General features: G+C 24.5%; 1 protein-coding gene across 1 annotated transcript; it reads right to left on the bottom strand.

Moving 5' to 3' along the window:
* Window positions 1-6,639: 6,639 nt before the first annotated feature.
* Window positions 6,640-26,187, bottom strand: LOC117171764 (26S proteasome non-ATPase regulatory subunit 6). The gene is made up of 5 exons (XM_033359370.1): window positions 25,931-26,187; window positions 22,118-22,469; window positions 19,925-20,253; window positions 13,428-13,596; window positions 6,640-7,016 (listed from the first exon to the last, which is right to left on the bottom strand). Exons 1-5 carry the CDS (start codon window positions 26,073-26,075, stop codon window positions 6,842-6,844), a joined length of 1,170 nt encoding a protein of 389 aa, XP_033215261.1. The 5' UTR covers window positions 26,076-26,187; the 3' UTR covers window positions 6,640-6,841.
* Window positions 26,188-26,388: the final 201 nt, after the last annotated feature.

Here is a 26,388-nt window from a genome sequence, read left to right as displayed (position 1 = left end):
CTTTTAATCAACAATTTTTTTCACGTACTTAGCTCTTCTTGAATACTTAAGTGGATCATTAAAAAATTAACAAAAATTGGTAATATAGCTATGCCAGGACTTCATAGCTATACTACTAAAGTTTTCTTTAAAAAGTTGTTTCTTGGGAAAAAATTTACACAATTTAATTTTCATCACGGTAGAAAACAAAAAAAAGTTTCGAAATTTAAATCCCTTTTCAAAAAGTTCCTAGTTTTATTTCTTAAAAATTATTCAAGGCAGATTAGAAAAAATCGAAATTTTATTAATTTTTTTATTTAAAATCTACAATATCTACAATTTTTTTTTTAGTTGTATGCTTTGAAAATGTACACTATTAGAAATATTTTGAAACTTACCGAAAATTTTACGAGATTTGTAAATAAATTTTTCGAGTTTTTAAATCAACAAAAAGAATATAATTACTTTAAATTTTTATTAACAAGCTACAAAAATTTAGAAATGCCCAATTGACGAAATTAATGAATTTCCAAAAATGCATAAGTACCAAAATTGTAAAACCCTAATTTTCAAAATCCCCAATTTCCGAAATTAGTATTTTCCTGAAATTTGGAAATTCCCAACATTCTAAAATGCTGCAGTTTTATATTCCCCAAGAAAATAACTTTTAAGGTTAACATAATTTTCATTTTACCATTAATTTTATTTTAATTTTAGGTATACGTGCATAGTAAAAAAACGTAAGAACTCTTTCCAATTCCAATCTATGTAGTATGCACGATATAAAATAAAATATTTTAAAAGATCTTAAAAATGTTGGTTTAAAAATTTTCTATTTACAAATTTTTCCAGTTTTATTAACTTTTTTCGTTGAAATAATTCAAACTCGTTACAAAATATTTTCGGTAATTTCAAATTTAGGAAATTTTCTAGTTCGGTAATTATGTTTTCTGTATTTAATTTTTTAAAAATAATTTATATTTTTATAAATTTATTTCATGCATTATAAAAAAAAAGTTTTTCTATGTGAAAGAATATTTTTGCGAGGATGAAGCTCACAGAATATCACTTTCATGTTGCTATGAATCTTTAAAAAAATCTAGAAAACAATCATAGCTGACCTTTTGAAAAAAATTAACTTTCTACATTTTTTTTTAAATGTAAGCCATTTTTTGTGATTTTCAAAATTATAAATTTTTTGTTAGGAATTTGAAAAAATGTAGATTACTCTAAAAGCTGCTTTTTCAACTTATGGAATATCTCCCTCATATTCCTATGAATCGAAAAAACATCACCAGGACTACACGATTTCGCATGAAATTGGTCCGTTTCCAAAGCAAGAATTGATTGCAACTTTCAAGCTTTTTTTCAAGCGCTATAGCAAATCTTTTGCAGTTTAATTTTTATTTATACTCATTCACATTTTGTGATAGTAGATAGACAAAGCCGGTTTGATATCAAGATTTCTACCTGACCGACATCGAGAACATTCTACAGCCGAAGTGGTTCGTGTCAGTGCTAAGTTTCTAGAATGATTTCAGAGGGTCCCGATGACGTCACAAAATGAAATTGCGCAATTGTGAGACAAATTCGCGTAAACAACGTCAAGGTTATTGATTTTATTTATTAAGAATTCCGCGTTAACACTTTAAAACACATATTTTGATTTGTTCTTGCATTTTCTGCTGAGTCATATAGTTATGAGAAAATCATGGATTAGTTATTTCTTCCTAACATATTACACATTTAATAAAAAAAAGGAATTTTTAATTAGATTTAAAATCCATAAGGAGGCAATAAATCGTCCTTGTTTTTCTCATAACTATAGGACGGAGTAGAAAATGCAAGGACAAATCAAAATATAGCCTTGAAAGTGTTTACGTGAAATGCTTAATCGAGATAATACATAACCTTGAAGTTGTTTACGCAAATTCGTCTCTCACGATTGAGCAATATGATTTTGTGACGTTATCGGGACCCTTTGAGCAATTCTAGAAACTTCGCATGGACAGAAATCACTTCAGCTGCAGAATGTTACGGATGTCGATACTTTGAGCCGGCCCTGACTATCTGCTTGTGATATTAGAGCACGTTTTGTCATGCCAACGCAAAAATGTAGGTACGTAGAATTATTTTTCGCATTCATAATTATTATTTAATTAATATCTTTCACTTTGATGAATACTTATTCAGAATTTACATGTCATATATAACATTAAATACCTCAGAGTTTATTTTTAATTAACTATATCCGGTGTATTTATCACTACAGATTTCAGCCATTAATCATTGATTGTTAACGCATAGGCACTTAAGCGTTTTGTAGAGGATAAATATCGCGCGCCCACTTTTAATAATATATAATGTATTAAGTAGAAATTAATTTTTATGCTGTACGAATAATGTGTATGTATATTTTTTAAATATTGTATAAAGATAATCGACTGGTTTGCTCATAAATGTTACATAAAGTAAATATGTTGATACGTAAATGAACAACGCGAAAAGACCCAAATAATCTTGGACTCGTCAGTACTAGGCGCTACCACAGCCGCCAAAAGTCCGTACATTAATCAATATTTTTCCCAAAACATATGAATCATTTTACCGATAACAACTTCTTCTTAATACCATCGCAGTCATCAAACTGTTCAATGTTATGTTAATAAAGGTTTATCATCGATAAAATAATTTACGCGACACAAATACTTTATACCTTCATCAGGCTTCAAAGTTCCACATTCTTTTACTCTTTTTTTTTTTAATTAAATTTTTTCTGAAAAAAAAACCTCCATCGCTCCGCTGGGAATCGAACCACAGAACTTCCGATTGGCGGTCGGGTACTTTTCCCTTAAGCTACTAGAGAGATCGAAAAAAGAATTCTTTTTCGGAGACACACGCTCTCTTTTGAAAGGTGTTACTTATTAATACAAGTCAATTTTACCAGAAATCTGTATTATCATCAGAGATTGTAACCAAAAATTTGTTCGGCAAAGCTACCTTTTTTCAGTAAAATGACATAAAAACTGGATCGTACTCATAAATTTCAGTCTTTTTTAAATTAAAAAAAAAAAGAAACCAATAAAATAGAACAGTCGATGGGTTTTTAAAAAAATCTTAAAATGAAAGGGCGTAGAGTGGGCCGAAAAAACAAAATGATAATATTTATAGTTTCCATAGTTATTATATTTTCCTGAATTAATTTTTTTTTTAATATTGTTAGCAGAGATTATAGTGCAGAAGCTCAAAAAAAGGGAAATGGGGTAATTTTTCACCCACAAAAGGGGAAAGATTAAACATTAAATTTTACATGTAGAAAAGAAGAAGCAATCTTTTTATAAGAAATGTATTTTTAAATAATGTTAAATGATTTTTCTTGACTTCTGACATTAAAGAATAGTTTTCATAAATTGGAAATAGTTACAAGGAGATAAGAGTTGACATTTTATTGTTGTTTGAATCCGAAGTCTCTACTCAAATTAATTTGCCAAAAAACATTATTTACCTATAACGACCCGTTTGTGACAAAATAGATATTTTCCAACAGTTTTGTTTTATTGATTGAATTGTTTATTTATTAAATTCTTTATTTTATTCAACAGTTGAACATTTTTTAAAATTACACTGCTGTGTAAATTCATCTGTTAAACATGCAATGTTCAGTGTTCTTCAGTTTTCTTTCATTTTAAATTTTCTTCAATTTTCAACAGTCAATAATTTAATTTGAAATTCTGTTCAATCTTCAACAGTCGACATTTCTACTGTTCATAGTTTTCAATTACATAGCTTTCAATTACAACAGTTGAAAATTCAATTTTCACAAATCTTCGAAAGGTGAATATTTAATTTTCAAAAATTGAATTTTCTACTGTTGATCATTCAATTATCGATTTTCACAAATGTTCAAAAGTTAAATATTCAATTTTTTTCAATTTTTAATAGTTGAAATTAAATTTTCTAAAATTTTCAACAGCTGAATATTCAATTTTCAACCGTTCAATTTTATACTGCTGATAATTCAATTTTCTTCAATGATCAAATTTCAACAGTCGAATTTTCTACTGTTCATAATTCAGTCATCGATTTTCAAAAAATTTTTAACAGTTGAATATTAGAATTTCAATTCCCTTCCATTTTCAACAGTTTAATTTCCTAATGCTGTTAATTTAATTTTTAATTTTCTTCAATCATCAAATTTTAACAAGAATTTTCTGCTGTTGATCATTCAGATTAAAAACTTTCTCGAATTTCCAATAATTGAAAATTCCATTTTAAATTCTCTTCAATTTTCAAAAGTTGAATTTTCTACTGTTGATAACTCAAATTTCAATTTTCTTTAATTGCCAACAGTTAAAAATTTTTAAAATGCCAATTTTCAACAGTTGTATATTCAATGTTCAATTCTCTTCAAATTTCAACAGTGAATTTTCTACTGTTTGATAATTCAATTATTAATTTTCTTAAAATTCCTACAGTTGAAAATTCCATTTTAAATTCTCTTCAATTTTCGACAATTGAATTTTCTGCTGTTGCTAATTCAATTTTTAATTTTCTTCCACTTCGAACAGTAGAAAATTCATTTTTCTCCAATTTTCAACAGTTGTATATACAATTTTGAATTCTCTTCCAATTTCAACAGTTAATGATTTTCTTCCATTGATAATTCAGTTATTAATTTTCTTCAAATTCCTACAGTTGAAAATTAAAATTTTTCCTGCGTTGATCATTCATTTAAAAAAATTTCTTGAATTTCCAATAGTTTAAATTCCATTTTAAATTCTCTTTAATTTTCAACAGTTGAATTTTTTACTGTTTTCAATTTTCTTTCATTTCCAACAGTTGAAAATTAAATTTTCTCCAATATTAAACAGTTCAATAATCAAATTTTCAATTTTCTTCCAATTTCAACAGTCAAATTTTCTACTGTTGATAGTTAATTATCAATTTTCTTAAATTCTCCATTGTTAATAATTTTCTACGGTTGATATTTCAATTACTAATTTTCTTCGAATTTCTACAGTTGAAAATTAAAATTTTTCCGGCGTTGATTTTAAAAACTTTCTCGAATTTCCAATTGTTGAAAATTCCATTGTAAACACTCTTCAATTTTCAACAGTTGAATTTTCGTCTGTCGATAATCCAATTTTCAATTCTCTTCAAATTTCAACAGTTGAATTGTCTACTGTTGACAATTCAAATATCAATTTTCTTCAATTCCCACCAGTTGATAATTTTCTACTATTGGTAATTCAATTATTAATTTTCTTCTCATTCCTACAGCTGAAAATTAAATTTTCTACTGTTGATAATTCATTAAAAGAACTTTATGGAATTTCCAATAGATGAAAATTCCATTTCGAATTCTCTTCAATTTACAACAATTGAATTTTCTACTGTTGATAATTCAATTTTCTTTCATTTCTACTAGTTAAAAATTCAATTTTCTTTCATTTCCAACAGTTACAAATTCAATTTTCTCAAATTTTGAACAGTTGAATATTCAATTTTCAATTCTATTAAAATTTTAACAGACAAATTTTCTACTGTTGATAATTCAATTATCAATTTTCTTATATTTTCCACTTTTAATCATTTTCTACTGTTGATAATTCGATTATTAATTTTCTTCTAATTCCTACAGTTGAAAATTAAATTTTCTACTGTTGATGATTCCTTGGAAAAACATTCTCGAATTTCTAATAGTTGAAAATTCCATTTTAAATTCTCTTCAATTTTCAACAGTTGAATTTTCTGTCGATAATCCCATTTTCAATTCTCTTCAAATTTCAATAGTCGAATTTTCTACTGTTGATAATTCAATCATCAATTTTCTTATATTTTCCACTGTTATTCATTTTCTGCTCTTGATAATTCAATTATTAATTTTCTTTAAATTCCTACAGTTGAAAATTAAATTTTCTACTTTCGATGATACATTTTAAAAAATTTCTCGAGTTTACAATACTTGAAAATTCTCTTCAATTTTCTACTGTTGATAATTCAATTTTCTTTCATTTCCAACAGTTGAAAATTCATTCTTCTCAAATTTTCAACAGTTGAATATTCCATTTTCAATTCTCTTCAAATTTCAAAAGCAAATTTTCTACTGTTGATAATTCAATTATTAATTTTCTTCTAATTCCTAAAGCTGAAAATTAAATTTTCTACTGTTGATGATTCATTAAAAAAACATCCTCGAATTTCTAATACTTCAAAATTCCACTTTGAATTCTCTTCAATTTTCAACAGTTGAATTTTCTACTGTTGATAATTTAACTTTATTCAATTCCCACCAGTTGAATATTCAACTTTAAATTTTCTTCGATTTTCAAAAATAGAATTTTCAGTTGTTGAAAATTTAATTATAAATTTTCTTTAATTTTGATAATTTAATAAGCGACTCTACAATTGGAGTCCAAAATATCATGAAAAAGCGTTGCATACTTGTTAAATAGTCCTTATTCAAAAAATTCTTTCCTTCAATTTTCAACAGTTGAATTTTCTGCTGTTAATATTTCAATGATTAATTTTCTTCAAGTTCCAACAGTTGAAAATTAATTTTTCTCCAGTTTTCAACTTGTTGAATATTCAATTTTCATGATGGTATTTGGTATAAAAAAAAAGTAAGAAAATAAGGATTTGAAGGAAGAAAAATAATTATATTATTGCAATCAATAAATTTATCTTAAAAAATTGTAATAATATTACGTTGTACATTAACACATACATGTGAAGGATAAGCAGAAAGCTGCAATGTGTTAAATCTTTAGTCTTGCACTTACGTTTAAAAAGTCGTAGACACTTGAAAATAGACAGTGTATCGATCGCACTTGTTTAATCTTAGAATAAGACTTTTCAGAATTCAAATGTTAATAACACGAGACAATTTTTGAACTCTGTTGAGTAGCAAGTCTCCTTGTTTAACCATCGCCTGATACTGCCAATTTTTGCTGTCAGGTCTGTTCGTTTCAACGACTCCGCCCACCCGATCAACTTTACAGTGCAATCGACCTGCAGCTATGAAACGCGAAAGTTCCCTGAAAATCGAAAATTAAGCTCCCTGAAATACACTGTTTTTGAATCACACAAATCCAGGGCTCAGATCGACTAGAAGGCTTCAAAAAAGGCATATTAGCCGCATCAAAATACAAAGAAAATTGTATGGAATTTCGAAAAAAGTCCACAAAAAGTCGTATCAAATTTTTTAAAGTATAGAAAAAAACTAAATAACTGAAATAATTTATTTATTTATGAATATAGAATTAATGATTATGATTGATTTTTAAATATTCTAACAATAGGAGAAATAAGTGATTTTTCACGAAAATAGGTCTTAATATATTTTGAACTCTCAAAAAAGTAGTTGAATTTTTAACCAATTAGTATGAATTTTCAAACAAGACAAAAATATTTTCACGTAAAAAGATGAATTTTGAAACAAAAAAGATGAGTTTTCAACAAATACGCCATTATCAATCAAGAATGATGAATTTTAAAGCAAAAATGGAGTAGCGTATTTACAATTCAAACATATCATCGTAACTTTTTTTACTTAGTCCTTTAATTCAACCACGTAGTTGAATTTTCAAGAAAAAATATGGATTTTTGTTTAGAAAAAAGTTAAATTTTCAACAAACGATTTAATTTTTTACAAAAAAAGAGAAATTTTAAACAAGGACTTTTGGACTTTTGGACAAAATAATTGAATTTTCAATCAAAAAGTTTAATTTTCAAATACAAATGATTAAAGCTCAACCAAAAACGGCTGCATTTTCAACCAAATAATGGAATTATGAGCCTAAAAAGTTGCATTATCAACAAACAGATCGGTTTAAAAGAAAGATGAATTTTCATTCAAATAGTTGAATTTTTCAAAACAGAATAATAATTTTTACCAGACTTTCAATCAAAAGAGAGAAAATTTTCAACAAAATAGATGACTTTTCTACCATAAAAGATTCCAATCCATAAGAACGAATTTTCTATTTAAAAAGACGACTGTACAAAAAAGCAGTTATATTTTTTACTGTAAAGATTAATTTTGAGCAAAATAATTGAATTTTCAACCAAATGGTCGAATTTTCAAATAAAAAAGATTGAAACTCAACTAAAAAAAGTTATATTTTGAACCAAATAGCTGGACTTTCAATCAAAAGAGACCAATTTTCCAGAAAATAGACAAATTTTTAACCAAACAGTTGAATTTTCAATAAAAAAAAGTAATCTCCAAAAAGATAACTGAATAATTGAATTTTTAACAAAACTGTCGAATTTTCAAATAACGACCTTTTAATTGTCAGCCTGAAAAGTTGAAATTTCAACAAAAAGATGGTTTTCAACCATGAAACGAATTTTCAACAAAATAGAAAAATTGGGAATAAAAAAAGTGGATTTTCTATCAAAATAGTAAAATTTTCTACCAAAATTTAGGAATTTTTAACAAAATAATTAAATTTTCAACCAAATAATCGATATTTTAATTCAAAAGGACAAATTCTTAACAAAACAGATAAATTTTAGACTAAAAAAGATGACTCGATAAAATACTTAACTTTAAACCTGAAAAGATCTATTTTCAAACAGAAAGTAATTTTTAATCAACAGAAATGAATTTTCAACTGAAAAAGGTTAGTTTTTAACCAAAATGGAATAGTTACATTTTTAGTTTATAAATATAATTTTTAACAACAAAAAAAGAAACGATTTTTCTACCAGTTAAATAGAAAAAAAACGATTTTAAACAAAAAATTATCAAATCCACTGCCAGAAAATTATTTCTTTACACAAGGAGAAGAATTTTTAACAAAATACATTAATTTTTCAAAAAAAAGTTGAATTTTCCTCCCGATACTATGAATTTTCAGCAGAAAGTTGATTTCCTACAAAGTGGTTTTATTTTTCAATTATAGTTTCAATTTCGACAAAACAGTTTACCAAAAAAGATAGTATAAACAAAGAGATGAATTAAAACAAACAAAAAAAGAAATTTCTACAAAACAATTAAATTTTCAAATTGCAAAAAAATTTTTAACGAAGAAGTTGATTTTCATAAATCTAGTTTAATTTTCAACAAAATTCCCGAATTTTTAAGCCAAAAACTATTATGATTTTAAATAAAAGAAACAGTTAAATTTAACTAAAGAAGAAATATAAAGGATCAGTTTTCGCTTAAAAATTTTAATTTAAATAAAAAATGAAATAGTTATATTTTCAGTTTAAAAAACTGGTTAAATTTTCTACTCCAAATATGAATTTTCAACTAAAATTATGAATCGACACATTTTTTCAGCCAAATAGTCAAATTTTCAAATAGAAAAGATCAATTTTCAATTAAAAATGTAAATTTTCAATAAAAAATTATATATTTATATTTTCATTTTTTTTTAAATAGTTAAATTTTCAACTCTAAACATGAATTTTCAACGAAAATGATGAATCTCCACAAAAAATTATTTTTAGCAAAACAGTTCAACTTTCAAGCAGGTAATGGAATTTTAAATAAAAAAAAAAAAGAGATAAATTCTCAACGAAAAGTGTAATTTTTTATATTTCAATCAAAAAAAGATTTTAATTTTAATTTTAAAAAGTTTAATAAAAAAACGGATTTCCAACAAAATAGTTCAATTTTAAACCAGTGATGAATTTTCAAACGAAAAAGATGATTTTTTCACTAAGAAGATTAAGCTTTTAGCAAGAAAACATAAATTTTCAACAAATAACATGAATTCTTAATTAAAGAATAAACTTTTTTAGTTAAATAGTGAAATTTTTTAATAAAAAAGATAATTTTTGAATTAGAAATGTAATAGTTAAATTTTCAGCTAAAAAAAGTTAATTTTCAACTATAGAGTTTAATTTTCTACCAAATTATTGAATTTTCACAACAAAAAATATTTTAATTTAAAATAAAAAATAAATTCAGCCAAAGAGGACTAATTTTCAGCAAAATAGATGAATCCTCAACAAAATACATAAATTTTGAACCAAATAGTTAAATTTTCAATTAGAAAAGTTCAATTCTCAATTAAAAATTTAAATTTTCAACCAAAAATGAAATAGTTATACTTCCATTTTTTTTAACGTGGTTGATTTTCAACTCCAAATATGAATTTTCAACTAAAATTATGAACCTTTTTGAGCCAGACAGTTGAAGTTTTAATAAAAAAAAAGAAAAATTCTCAAAGAAAAGTGCAGTTCTTGATATTTCAACCAATTTTTTTAAATTTAAATCAAGAAGAACTGAATGGAATAAAACAAAACATGAATTTACAACAAAATAGTTAAATTTTGAATCAAACGGATGAATTTTCAAAGAAAAACATGAATTTTTAACTAATGAAGAAATTCGTTTTAACCAAATAGTATCAGTTTTAAATAAAAAAGTTAATTTTCAACTATAGAGTTTAATTTTCTACCACATTGTTGAATTTTCACAACAAAAAATATTTTAATTTAAAATAAAAAATAGATGAATTCAGCCAAAGAGGAATAATTTTCAGGAAAATAGTTGAATCCTCACAAAATATATGAATTTTGAACAAAATAGTTAAATTTTCAAATAGAAAATATCAATTCTCAATTAAAAATTAAAAATTTCAACTAAAAAGGAAATAGTTATATTGTCATTTTTTTTCTAGTGGTAAAATTTTCACGTTAAATATGAATTTTTAACTAAAATTATGAATCTTCACAACAAAAAATTGACATGTAACAAATTAATTTAAATTTGAGCCAGGTAGTTGAAGTTTTAACAAAAAAAAAAGATAAACTCTAAAAAAAAAGTGTATTTCTTGATATTTCAAATAATTTTTTTTTGTTCAAATCAAAAAAGGCTGAATGAAATATGAAAAAAAAAACACGAATTTCCAACAAAATAGTTAAATTTTGAACCAAAGTGATGAGTTTTCAACGAAGCTGAATTTTTAACTAAAGAAGAAATTCTTTTTAACCAAATAGTGAAATTTTTAAATAAAGAAGTTAATGTTCAATTACATAATTAAATTTTCTACCAAATTGTTTAATTAATTTTTAGAACAAAAAATATTTTAATTTCAAATAAAAAAAAGATGAATTTAGCCAAAGAGGACTAATTTTCAACAAAATAGTTAAATTTTGAACCAAAATAATAAATTTTAAAAGAAAAAGATGAATTTTTAACTAAGAAGATTAAGTTTCTACAAAAAAAAACACAATTTTTCAAAAGATAAAATGAATTGTTAAATTAAAGAAAAATTCGTTTTAACCAAATACTGTAATTTTTAAATAAAAAAAGTTCATTTTTAACTATAGAGTTTAATTTTCTACCAAATTGTTGAATTTTCACACCAAAAAATATTTTAATTTAAAATAAAAAATAGTTGAATTCAACCAAAAAAGACTAATTTTCAGCAAAATAGTTGAATCCTCATAAAATACATGAATTTCGAACAAAATAGTTAAATTTTCAAATAGAAAAGATCAATTTTCAACTAAAAATTTTAACTTAAAACAAAAAAGAAATGGTTATATTTTCAGTTTAAAAACTGGTAAAATTTTCACTCCGAAAACGTATTTTCAACTAAAATTATAAATCTTTACAACAAAAAATTGAGTTTTAATAAATTAATTCAAGTTTCAACCATGCAGTTGAAGTTTTCATAAAAAAAAGAAGATAAATTCTCAAACAAATATGTGTTTCTTGATATTTTAGCTAACATTTTTAAAATTTAAATCAAACACAGCTGAATGAAATTAAAAAAACACGAATTTTCAACAAAATAGTTAAATTTTGAACCAAAGTGATGAATTTTAAAAGAAAAAGATGAATTTTTAACTATGCAGATTAAGTTTCTACAAAAAAACACAAATTTTCATCAAATAAAATGAATTTTTAACGAAAGAAGAAATTGGTTTAACCAAATCGTAAAATTTTTAAATTAAAAACTTAATTTTCAACTATAGAGTTTAATTTTCTACCTAATTGTTGAATTTTCCCACCAAAAAATATTTTGATTTAAAATAAAAAATAGCGGAATTCAACCAAAGAAGACTAATTTTCAGCAAAATAGATAAATCCTCAACAAAATACATGAATTTTGAACAAAATATTAAAATTTTCAAATAGAAAAGATCAATTTTTAATAAAAAAATTTAAATTCAAATAAAAAAATTAATATATTTTCAGTTTAAAAAACTGGTTAAATTTCCACTCTAAATATGAATTTTCAACTAAAATTATGAATCTTTACAACAAAAAATTGACTTTCAACAAATTAATTCAAGTTTCAACCAGGCAGTTGAAGTTTTAATAAAGAAGATAAATTCTCAAAGAAAAGTGTACTCTTGATATTTCAAATAAATTTTTTTTATTTAAATCAAAAACAGTTGAATGAAATAAAAAAAAACACGAATTTTCAACCAAATAGTTAAATTTTAAACGAAAGTGATAAATTTTCAACGAATAAGATGAATTTTTAACCAAGAAGATTAAGTTTCTACCAAAAGACACAAATTTTCAACAGATGAAATGAATTTTTAACTAAAAAAGAAATTACTTTTAACCAAACAGTGAAATTTTTCAATCAAAAAGTAAATTTGCAACTACAGAGTTTAATTTTCTACCAAATTGTTGAATTTTCACACCAGTAAATATTTTAACTTAAAATAAAAAATCGTTGAATTCAATAAAAACAGACTAATTTTCAGAAAAATAGTTGAATCCTCATAAAATACATTAATATTGAACAAAATAGTTAAATTTTCAAAAAGAAAAGATCCATTTTTAATTAAGAACTTTAAATAAAACCAAAAATGAAATAGTCATATTTGCAGTTAAAAAATCTGTTTAACTTTCCACTGCAAATATGTATTTTCAACTAAAATTATGAATCTTCACAACAAAAAATTAACTTTTAAAAAATTACTTCAAGTTTCAACCAGGTAGTTGTTGAAGTTTTAATAAAAAAAAAGATACATTTTCAAAGAAAAGTGTAGTTCTTGATATTTTAACTAAAATTGTTTTTATGTAAATCCAAAAAAGGCTAATTGAAATTAAAAAAAAAAAACAAGAGTTTTGAACAAAAAACGCAAATTTTCAACAGATAAAATGAATTTTAAATAAAAATAATAAATTGTTTCAAACTGAATAGTTGAATTTTTAACTAAAAAACATAATTATTTAATTAGAAATATAATAGTTGAATTTTCAGTTAAAAAAAAGTTAATTTTTAACCAAACCAAAAATGTAAATGAAAAATCGAGAAAGAGAAAACTTCTTGAAAATAGGGGAAATTAGGATATTCTTTAAAAAGGGGAAAATCAAAGTGACTTTCAAACTTATTAAGTTATTTAAAAAAAAATTAAACGAAAAAAAGCCGATTAGTCGTATTTACCTTCCAAAAAGTTTAAAAAAAAAAATCGAACGATCCGAGCCCTTTAATTGTCAAAATGGATTAGAAATAAATACTTACTGGTCGACGTATTCTATTTTAACACCAAAAGCATCCGCCATATATTGCAAAGTTAGCGATCTATACGATTCCAGGAGTTGGGTGTACGCAAGAATTCGCATCTCTCGAACGTAATAACGATAATGTGGAAAAACTAGATAATCTCTGCGTAATAAACCTTCCACATGTGCTGTAAAAAAAATATAAAAAATGGTAGACGTTCTTGGAGTTCTTAAATTCCAAAGAATTTATGTTGAGCAAATGCTTTCAAAAATATGCTCAGCATTTAAGATCGAAAAGAGCATTCGTAGACCAATTGAGAGGATTTAAAGCATTTATTGTTTAAACAAATATATATGATAATTAATACATATATTTGTAAAAAAATATTCTTGAGTAAAATAAAGATATACTTGTTTAAATTACAGAGTTGCTACAGATCAGGTAATTCCATAAAGAGGATGGCGGTTTTAATCAAAGAAAAAAGTTCCCGGTCATTTCCCGGTTCGCAAACATTTTTCACGGTCAATGAAATTTAAAAACATCGAACACTTAATCTAATTGTACCATTCTAAGTAATAAGAACTTAACTGCAAATGAAAGCACTCAAAGTGAAACTCTTGAATTTTAAACTTCAAAAATTGAAGTTTGAAATTTGATAAATTAGAAATTTTGGAATTTTTATCGTTTGTAGAGTTCAAAGATTCAGTTCCAAAAATATAAATCCACGCTATAATTTTTAATGATCTAAATTGAAGAATCAATCACTAAATTTAAAAATATTCAAAATTATACCATTTTTAGCAATTTTAAATTCTAATTCCACCTCAGAATTGGTTAAAAATTGGTTTAAATCCAGAATTTTAATTCTTTTCGAAAATTTTCCATTTCAACTCCAATTCATAATTTGATTTTTTTCTCAAAAATACCACGTTTCAACATAGAACAATAAGTTTGTTGGAAAAATTCAATTTTCCATTGAGAATTGTTATTCTCCTTGATAAATTCCAGTTCCAACTCAGAATTAGTTAAAAATTTTAAATTCCTTCTTCAAATCCGAAATTTTAATACTTTTCGAAAATTTTCCGTTTCAAAAAAGAATTCGAATTTTTGTAAAATTCCCTGTTCCAATTCATAATTTTAATTTTTATCGAAAATGTCCCGTTTCAACTTAGAATTAGAATTCATTCCAATAAAAAATTCCCTGTTCCAGCTCAGAATTTATTTAAACTTCAAAATTCCCTGTTCCAAGAAGAATTATAATTCTTTTGGACAAATACCAGTTTCATTTCAGAAGTAGATAAAATTTAAAAATTCTTTGCTTCAACTCAGAATTATAATTCTTTGGAAAAACTTCCTGTTCCACTTCAAAATTTTGTTCCTTTTCGCAAATTTTCAGTGCTAGCTCGGAATTTGTCAACATTTGAAATTCCCGGTTATTATTTTGAATAAATTCTTGTTCCATCTATAAATTTGTAAAAGATTGAAAATTATTTGTTTAAATTATGTTGAATTATTTTTATTTTGAATAGTTTAAAAATACTTAAAATGCTTTATTATTTTGAATTTGAAACAAATTCTAAATATTTTTTTAAATTATTCGAATTTCAAATAATTAAAAAAATAATAATTTTCAATTTTCCTAGCAATCTTAAAACATTTTATTATTAAAAAGCTTTTAAATTTCATGTTCGAAATCTGCCAAAATCTGTATTTGGTTTCAAATTAGGTCGTGGAATATTTGCACCGAAATTTTGGTAAGAATAGCCGCGCTTTATGCTTTAATTATTTGAAATCAATTCAAACTTTTAATTAATTTTGAATTTTTTCAAAACTTATAAATATTTCTTCAACTTACTTGATTTTTTCTTAGAATAAGAGCTGTTCAATTGTTATTTATACATCAAAATTTAAGAAGTTGACTTACAAATTAAAATTTTTTTTAAAATAGAACACTTAAAATTGTAATTTTCAAAGTTTAGTTTTTTTGTTCCGTTTTGAGTATTTGAATTATAAATACTGATTTTAAATGTACAGTCAGATATTTCTAAATATTAAGTAATTATTCTTTTTTTAATTAAAAAATTTTAAATTACGTGGTTTGAGAATGAAATATTTTATACTGATATTTACTGATTATTTTAATTGTAAATATATTATTTATTTTTAAAAATTTTAAGTGCAATTCAAATTTAAAAATCATTAATTAATTCATATTCACAGTTGATCAACTAAAAAAGTTTGTTATGAAAAATCTTCGACTTTAAACGCTTAAAATTTTTTATTGTTTCAGTCTTTAAAACTGCATTTTGTAATTCTTGTAATTCAAATACGCATCCTAAACTGAATGTCATAATTAAAAAAGATCACAATTTAACTAATTATTTTAAAAACGGTTGAAATCTAAATTGGACGAATTATTTTTTCTAAAAATGTGTAACTGAAAATTCAACTCGCACAACCTTTCATACAAAATTTATCTTAAGTTGAAAATACCTGTATTTTATTGTAAATTCAAATTTTTTGATGAATATTTCAGCTTTTTTGTGACTAATTCCTCTTTTCGGTTGAAAACTCCTTTAAAAAATCAAATAATTGGTTGAAAATTCATTTTATTGATTGAAAACGGCTCTATTTTATTGAAAATTAACCTTTTTACTGAAGATTTTAATAATCTATTTTTAGTTGAAAATGTATTTGTTTTAGGTGAAAATTCAACTATTTGTTGAAAATTCGTCCTCTTTGGTAAAAGAGTACTCTTATTATTTGAAATTTCACGTTTTTGGTTGAAAATTAATATATGTGGTTGAAAATTGAATGATTTTGTTAAAAATTCGTTTCTTTCCTCGTTGAAAATTTATTTTAATAGCTGAAAAATTAAGTGCTTTATTTTTTGTTGAGTAAAAAATTTAATTTTTTTAGTTGAACATTTATCATTTTAGTTCAAAATTCACTTTAAGAATTTCATTTTTTATAGAAATATAATCTTTTTCATGAAAAAATGTTCTGTTTTATAGAAAACTAAACAATTCTATTTTTCGTTAAAAATTAATTTCTTTGATTGGGGAAAACAAATATTTAGTTAAAAATTCGTTTCTTTTATTATAAAAAATTCATCCTTTGGGTTGAAAATCCCTATATTTTGTCAAAAATTCACATTTTTAGTTGAAAATTCAACATTCTGATAAAGCATTTATTTCTTTTGCTGGAAATTTGTTTCTTTTTAGGATGAAAATTAATTCTTTCAACCGAAATATTAAATCACACACACACATGTTTAGTTCAAAATTGATGTTCTTAAGTTGAAAATTCCAATATTTGATTTAAAATTCGAATTTTTGGGAGAATATTTCAACTTCTTGGCGACTAATTTCTCTTTTTGGTTGAAAATTCCTTTGAAAATTCAAATATCTGGTTGAAATTTTATGCACTTTGTTAAAAATTCGTCTATTTTGTGAGAAAATTCATGTTATTGTTTGAAAATACGTTTTTTTTAAGTAGAGGAGTACTCTCATTAGTTGAAATTTCATGTTTTTTGTTAAAAATTAATTTCTGGGTTTGAAAATTCAACTATTTTGTTAAAAATTTCGTTTCTTGTTTGGTTGGAAATTTATTTTATTAACTGAAAATTAAATTTTTTTAGTTTTTCTAGAAATTTTTTTTTTTTATTTAAAAATTCGTTTATTTGGTTACAAATTAAATTTTTTTAGATGAAAATTTATCATTTTAGTTGAAAATTCAATTGAACAATTTCATTTTTTGTGAAAAACTTACGTCTTTTATATAAATGTTATTTTTTTCATTAAAAAATGTTCTGTTTTGTCGAAAATTTACCAATTCTATTTTTTATTAAGAATTTATTTGTTAGACTGGGGAAAATAATATTTAGTTAAAAATTCTTTTTTTGATATAGAAAATTGATCTTTTGGGTTGAAAATTCATCACTGTGATTAAAAATTATTTTCTGTCGCTAAAAATTCGTTTCTTCTGAGTTGAAAATTTATCTTCTTAACTAAAGATGTGTCTACAGGGTGGCCTTTTTTATCGAAGAAAAAAATTCCCGGTCATTTCACTGTTTTTTCCCGGTTCGCAAACATTTTTCACGGTCAATGAAATTTAAAAAATCGAATTCTATTCTAAACATTTTTCCATTTAAACAACAAATAAACAACAATAAACAACAAATTAAATTTACACGTATGAAATGGAAGGTACTAACACTTTTCAATTGAAAAATTTGAAATGAAATGTAGATAAACTTCAAGATTTAGAACTTTTATAAATTATAGAGTTTAAAGATTCAGATTAAATCCCAAAAATATAAATCTACATTAACATTTTCAATACTCTAAATTAAAGAAACAAGCAATGAACTTTAAAAATGTTCAAAATAATATATTTTTTAAAATAATTTGAAGCTAGACAAATTAGAAAATAAAAAATTTTTTTTTTTTAACTTAACATTTTATAAATTAGAAGTTATTTTCATTTGAAATAGTTTAAGCATCCTTCAAAAACATTAAAATTTTATTTCAAAATATTAAGAAATCTAGCTATGGTTTTAGATTTTTCCAAATTTAAAAACATTTTTAAATGTTTTCCAAATGTTTAAATATATATTTAAATTAAATGAATTTTTCCTACAACTTTTAGAAAATCCTTAAACTTTGAATTTATAAATAACAATAGGAACACTTATTATTTGTAGAAAAAATTAGAGTAATTTTAAGAGATATTTAGAAGTTTTAAAAATATCAAAATTAAATTTAGAACTTGAAATTATTTCAAATCATTTACAAGAAGTTTGTGACGCAACAAAAATTGGGCTATTCGTACCGAAATTTTGATGCAAATGCCCATAGTAACTGAAAATTTAAAAAGATTTTAAGACATTTCCAAAATGATCAAAACAGAACCTGGGAGATTTTAAGGACTTTTTTTTAATTTGCAGGATTTTCCAAAAGTTGTAGGAAAAATTCCGTTAATTTAAAAATATATTTGGAAGTTCTGAACAAAAATGTTAACACACTTCTTTTCAATTACTTGAAGACATTTCAAGTTTTTCATTAATTTTGAATTTTTTTAAAACTACGAAATATCTCTTGAAATTACTCAAATTTTGTTTACAAATAGTAAGTGTTCATTTGCTATTTATACGTCAAAATTTAACAATTACACTTACAAATTAAACATTTTTTAAAACAGAACCATTCAAATTGTAACGTTAAAAGTTAAAAATCTCTTCGAAATTCTACAAATTCAAAGCTTTCTATATCAAACAATTCAGTTTCAGTGTTTATTTTTACATATATTTGTATTCAATTTACTCGTCTTAAATGAACATTGAAATTTTTAATAGCTGAGAAAAATAATATATTAATTAATTAATTTATTTATTCAATTTAAAATAAAAAATAATATAAAGGAAGACCTGAAACTTTGAATTAAAAATATTTTATTGATGAATCATTAAAATTGTTATGTAAAAAAAAAATTATCGGAATAGATGTTATTATATTAATCTTAATTCGTATTAAGACTTTCGAATTCAAACAGTTATAATCTGGAAATTTTGAACGAATTTAGAATCGTTTTATCAAATCAATTATTGTTTAATTTTTTATACTTTAATTATTTACAAAACTGTTGAAATCAAACTTGGGCAAATTTTTCTTCTGAAAATTCGTAAAATTCTCGGTCAAGAAATAAATTCACTGTCATTTCCCAGTTTATCGGTCCAGCGGCCACCCTTAACTGTTACAATTTTGCTTGAAAAGTTATATTTTCAATTGAAAATTCATATATTTCATGGAAACTGTTTCTTTTTGGGAGAAAATTCATCATTTGGGGTTTAAATCGGATTCTTTTATTCAAAATTCATTTTTTTGTTTGTTGAAAATTGATTATTTTAACTAAAAATTTAATTATTCTATTTTGGGTTAAAAAATCTTTTTTTAATGAAAAAAACAAACTATTTTGTTGTAAATTCGTTTTTTTTTGTTTGGTAACTTTTATTTTTTTATCATTTTAAATATTCTAATTACGGTCGAAAATTCGTTGTTTCTTAGATGAAAATTTTTTGATAGAAAATTAATCTTTTTGGTTGAAAATTCAAATTCAATTCAAAACAAATTTATTTCTTAGTTTCAAAATTTATCTTTTTGATTTGAAAACTCAACTAAAAAGTGTTTGATATGTATCGAGAAACAAAATTTTGTTTGAGTTAATATTATTATTCTTCTAGGTGTATGGTTGGTTTTACACCAAGAAAAATTTATAAATTGGGATATTGTAGCAACTCTGAATATGGAACTGTTTAATGCAAACAATAGATATATTTTTTATTACTTTAACTTATTTTGCCATTCAAATTAAGCGCCCTTTCCAATTTGAGGCGATAAATTTTCCCGCGAAATTTAAATAATGTCATTTATATTAATAAATATAGAAAATACGATTTTTCCGAGCACTTAAACTCTTTAGAACACTTTGTAAATACTGCCATGATCAAAACTTACCAAGATTTTTGAAGAAATCGGTATAATGACAATTGTACAAGGAAAATAGGTATTCTTTGACATCTGGATTACTATGAAGAACCTCGAGAATTTCCGAGCCTTTGATGATTTTGTCTCGCAGCTCGTTTCTCGGCAAACTTATCATACTCATGTAAACCGTGTATCTGACAAAAGTGTTGTAATCCATCAGTTCGTAACTGGTGAAGGTACTAATCGTGTCCAAGAAGAAATTTGCAGCTTGTTTAAAATCACGAACTGCTATGCAATAAGTTCCTTGATATACCTTTAATCGATTTCTCCTGTCCCAGTCTCCGCCTTCTTCGATCAGACTGAAAAATAAATTTGGAAATTAAAAAATAATCTTCATCAGGGTGTCTACTGAAATCCTGGGGGAAAAAATAAACAAAAAAATTCTAAATCTAATATTTAAACGCGATAATATGTTACAAATAATTGCGCATTTTAGTATATTGTTCAGAATTCGTCCGAGAATAAGGATCAATCGTAAATTTTGAGGTTGAATAATTTTAAGCCACTCTTGGGCCCCCAAAGCAAAACCCCATAAGTGACATATTTGAAGGTAACGTAAAATTGCGGTTTATTGACGCTTTTCAAATGTGAAAAAATCATTAATCGGTATTTTTAAAAAAACCCAGTCATTTCTTAACTGATATTCAATAGTTTAAACATTTTTAATTTGTTCAAATATTTTTTTTAGTTAACTCGCGAAGTGAACGAATTTTCTAGACTTTATTAGTAATTTAATCAATGGTAACAATAAAATAATTTGTTTAAGTAATTTTACAATTCTTTAAATAATACGTATTTCTTCAAATATATATTTTGTTAGAAAAAATGCAGGAGAAGCATTTTACCTTACTAACTTTTCGACAAATTTTAATATTTTTAAGTACCAATTTGTTTATTCTGAATACTCATAGAACAACCGACTTGGAATATGTATAGTACAATTTCCCGAGTTTATTATAAATAATGTTTGATTCCAGTTTCCTTGGATTCAATTAATATGTTTAATTACTGTGACAAGTGTTAAAAAAAATTATTTCACAAGATATTGTTTTATATATTAGAACTGTCGATTAATTAAATAAATAAATAATACTACAAACATAATTAATCATTTCTTGAATTCGTCTCTAGAGTCAGAGAATAATATACAATAATTATGATTATCTCACTGATAATAAGCTCCACGCTTGCCGTCGAATCATTTACTAATTATAAAACAGAAATTAAAAGTATTTTATTTCAACCTGCAATTCGAACCTCAAATTTTAACAACTGCTTAGGTAAGTAAATAAATAGTTACTCTTAAATTTAATTCCTTAAAAAAAATTAGTAAGTATGCAGCAACATTTATTATAGATTAATAATAAAATTAATATCATAAATTTACTTGAAAATTCAACAGATTGGTTGGAATTTTTCGCCATTCTTGACTGAATTTTTTTTTTTTATTAATATTTCAACTAATTTTGTTGAAAATTCATCTTTTTGGTTGTCAATTAACTTTTTTGTTAAAAATTCCTATTTTCGAGTTGAAAATATAATCTGATTGTATTTTGTTGCAAATTAACTTTTTTGTTGAAAATTGTATTATTTGGATAGAAAATTGAAAAATTTGTTTGAAACATTTTTGTTTAAATAAAAAATCTTTCTTGGTTAAAAATTCATATTTTACGGTAGAAATTTTATCTTGCTTCCTTACAAGTCGCAATATATAGGTGAAAATTCTTTTTTTTTTCAATGAATTCGGCTGTTTGTAATTTATAATCCAAACATTTTTTGGCTGAAATATAAACTATTCTATTTTTCAATGAGAATTCATCTTTTTGGTAAAAAATTAGCCTTTTTCATTTTAAAATTCAACAGTTTGTTAGAAAATTGAAGTATTAGATTGAGAATTATCTTTTTTTTTTTGAAGATGATTTAAATAAAGCAAGAAAAATTACAACAATTTAAGTAATTGGGATAATAATTCATAGTTATACGTTTTTATTCATGCGTTATTCAAAAGATGAAAAATAAAGTTATGTTTTAAGCAAAATTATAACATGGAGATATGAATTTTATTACAAAATAAAGAAAAATAAATGTTTTATGGTTTATAAATAATGTGTGAACCGCTTATTATAACGGTCTTTGTACAAAAAATTACAAAATGTAACATACCTTTCAGCTTTTTCTATGTTTCTCGTAATGTGATCATGGTCCAGATAAAAAAGACCAATTCTTATGTTATGGAAAACAATATCTAATCTGTGACCTAAAGATACGGTTTTATCGTAGGTTTTTCTAAAAGCGGAAATAGCTCCATCTTTGTCTCCAATTCGACAAAGATGTTCCGATTTCTTTAGGTTTGCTTCACGGACCTCCATCTCACCCAAATTCTGCTCTGCGTCTTCGATAACGCCATCCAGTTCTTTCAATTGTTCCTCATTTCGGGCTTTCATTTTAGACAACAGAGCCTCATCGACAGGCCAACCCAAATCTCGACATACCTCTTCATAAAACGGCGCCATGTCTGCAATTCAAAATCTGAATATACGAATTTTCCATCTTTAAAAAAAGAAAAGAAAGAAAAAACTTCCAGCCTCGAATTCACTTTAGAGATCGAAAATATTATCGCTTTCTAAAAAATAGTGTCATAACAGCTATCAAATATTAAAAATGAAGTTTATTTTTTATTTAAAATGTTCGTATTTTTTTAAATGGGGATTATGGTCTACCATTTCGCCACATGGTGCCGAAAAATGGAACTAGAAAGAGTAGGTACAATTTTAAACATGTATTTTAATTTTTGCACAAAAGGGTTTTTACGATTGTTTTGTGAAGTATGAAACAATGATAACAAATATTCATAAAAAACAATTTTAGATAGAATTTTGACCTTATAGAGTGAAAAAACAATTTTTGTGAAATAGGTTTTTAAAAAAAATACAATTATTTGATGTGAGTTTCAGTGCATTGTAAGCTTAAATAATCTTTAATTATTGTATGCAGTGACCAATTTTATCCATATTATGCCAAGAATTCGAAAAAAACACGACTGGAATTTAAATACGAACTCTAACCTAACTTTTGGATCAGATTTTTAAATAGTAAATATTTCATGTATAAATTATTAAAAATTTACTTTGAGTTCATTTTTGCTTCAAAATAAGTCCATTTAAGTTTATAACCTTTTGAAAATCACAATAAAGTAAACAATATATTTTTTTTACAAAAATATTTCTGTCAAAAACTGTGGGTTTTCACTGTATAATATGTACATTCCATCTAAAACACTTTGTTTCCGATAAAGACTTATTTTTATTATCCAATAAATACTGTAAACTCGACAAGAAAAATGATTAAAACACTTTTATGCACAAATTAAAATGCATCTTTAAAATCGTACCTGTTCTTTCCAGTTCGTATTTTTGTCATTAGGTGGCCTATCGCAGTTTAACCATTCCCAATAAATTATGAAAATTCCTATCTATTTATCGCAAGCTGCACAGCCTTCCCCCATTTTCTACTTAAATTCGAAATGAATCAATAACGTCCAATAAGAAAATCCAACTATTTTTTTTATTGAAAGTTAATTATTTTCGGGTTAAAAGTCTTTTATTAAATTTTAGGTTAAGAATTCATCTTTTTTCTTGTAAATTTCTAGACTTCATAATTCAAGAATTTTATTGAAATCTTTTTCCTTTGTTAACTAAAAATTTTTGTTGGATTGAAAATAGAGTATTTTGTTGAAAAGTCGTCGTAAGTCCAACAGTTTTTTTTTTTAATTTTTCATACAAATATTTCTTTGCTAAAATAACTATTACAATTTTTCATTGAAAATTCATTTCTTGAAGTTGAAAATTTAATTTCTTGGTTGAAAGTTGAACTATTTTCCTAAAAGTTCATTTTTCACTTGAAAATTCGTTGTTTTTTTAGTTAAAGAATAATTTCTTAATTGAAAACTTAACTATTTAATTGAAAAACGGTTGTATAGAAAAATGGTCTTTTTGGCATAAAATTCAACAATTTCGTACAAGTTCAACTGTTTGGTACAAAATGAAACAATTTTATAACCATTGCTAAACAAAAATTTTTAATCTCGACAATTTTGGGTTGTTAGCGTTTTACACCAAAAATTGGCGTTTTAAAACAACAATCATTATAATATTTTCAATCAAAAGTAATTATGTTTCAAATAATAATTATAATTGTTCAAAAAATTTAGGTTAAATTGTTATGTTTTACCTGAAATTTACATTTTTAACCAGACACCATTAGATTTTAAGCCAATGATTTTTTGTTAAATAATAAAATGTACAAGCTTGAAATTTTTGATGAAAAATCATTAGATTTCAAAGGTTCATAATCTTTTTAACTTTTAAGTTTACGCTGGCGTTTCACATCGAAAATCAAAATTTGTCAACCAAAACCATTATAATTTGAAAAAATCAAAATCTTTTAACGAATATAAATTTTTTAGGGTTTCTTTCGGAAATTAGAATTTTCAATTCAAAAATGCTTGATTTCGAAAGATTCACAACTATTAATAGTTGCAGGTTAAGGTAAAGTTAAACGTTTTTCAACGGAAATCGATTATTTAATTGAATGTGAAATACGATTTATAATTTGGAACAATTTTCTGTTATGTTAGTGTTTTTATTGTTGTCGAAAGTTGATATTTATAAAAAAAAAAAGGATTTTTAGATTATCATTCGGTCATTAAATTTACAATTGTTGTAAAATTTTAATGGAAAACTAACATTTTTCTTGAAAATTCATATATTAGGATTAAAAAATGTAACTGTTTCGTACAAAATTATTTTGTTTTAGTTAAAAATTCAACTACTTCGTTAAAAAGTAACTTTCTGGTTCACGATTTATCGTTTTAGGTAAAAATTCATCCCTTTAGTTGAAAATTTAACTACTTTTTTTTTAATTTGTCTTTTTGACAGAAAATTAATCTTCTTGGATGAAAATTAATTTATTTTGATGAAAATTGAACTATTTTGGTGAAAAGCTGTATTTTTGGGTTAAATTCAACTGTTTTTGGTTTAAAATTAAAATCTTTTTTGGTTGAAATATTAACTATTATATTTTCCAATGCAAATTCTACTTTTTTGGTTGAAATTTTAGCTACATACTTTGTGAAAAGTTGAACTACTTTGTTCAAAAGTAATTTCTTTTTTTAAGATTCATCAATTTAGTTAAAAATTTATCTCTGGTTGAAAATTGAGAAATATTTTGTACAATATTTTTAGCCAGAAATCGATTATGTCAATTAGACATCAATTTTAAATGAATATTTACAATCTTGAACTCATTTTTTTATACTATGTTTTTCGCCTAAAACTGATATTGTTAATAAAAAAAGCATAAGACGTTAAAATATCATTTTTCATTCATTATCAAACATATTGTCCTTGCTTTTCTCTCCTATTACTTTAGATAGGATATTTCAAAATATAAAGTTTTCTTAATATTAATTTAAAAATTGCAAGACACAAAAAATAAATATAGCGTGAATGTATTTCTAGTGAAACATAAAAATTACTTTTATTATTTTTATTAAAAAATTACTGAAGACAAATTAAAAATTAGACTTGATTATCCTCTGTTTACCTGCTCAGAAAGAAGGCAACATGTATACTTAAAGAGTTCAAGGTTACTTTAACATTTTAATGTTTTTTTTTTTAGTTTATAAGAATGTAAACATATACTAATAAGTAATAAGAAACTTTCTTACAACGAAATTTACTCCAAGAACTCGATTAATGTTCTTGTCACGGAAACTTTAAACCCATTAAACTGTAGACATAACCTAAAATATAAGATTCTTAAACTGTATATTTTGACACTCCGGATTTCGTTTTTAATTGCATATTACCTCATAATTAAATAAAATAGAGCACTCCTTCATTATTATAAATTCCAGTTTAGAAATATGTGAAATATTATGCACTCAGAGAAAAAAGTATAAAAATGCAATCTCACTGTCGGCTTTGATGGCATCAAGAAGTTTAGTTTTCAAAGCTGCATCGTTCTTGTGTTCAGGTAAACTTAGCAAAAATTTAATTTGCGCTAGCTCTAGCTTCGGATTCTTTTCCAAACCCTCCTCTTCAAGATTTTCTAACGGCATTTTTAATGAAAATATAAAATGTATTACTATTAAATTGAACTATAAAGAAAACTTGGGATGAGATACGTCCGTCAACCAAGTAATGGTTACAATGGATGGAGTGTTGAATCAAATCAAGTGTTCTACGCATGGACATGGGAAACACGGGACTCGGCATGCCATCCTAACTTAGGCGAGCGGGGTTGAATCCGCGGGAGGGGGGAGAATTCCATGAGTGGCGAGAACCGCCATCTTACGATGTTCCAATTGATTATGTGCACGAGCATTTTTGCCGACAAACTGTGCATGTCAATATAAACATGTGGGCGCTGCC

Source organism: Belonocnema kinseyi, chromosome 4 (genome assembly GCF_010883055.1).
Source record: "Belonocnema kinseyi isolate 2016_QV_RU_SX_M_011 chromosome 4, B_treatae_v1, whole genome shotgun sequence".
Taxonomy (NCBI): Eukaryota; Metazoa; Arthropoda; class Insecta; order Hymenoptera; family Cynipidae; genus Belonocnema; species Belonocnema kinseyi.
The sequence above is the reverse complement of the archived record's forward strand: the minus strand, read 5'-3'. Positions and strand labels throughout refer to the sequence as shown.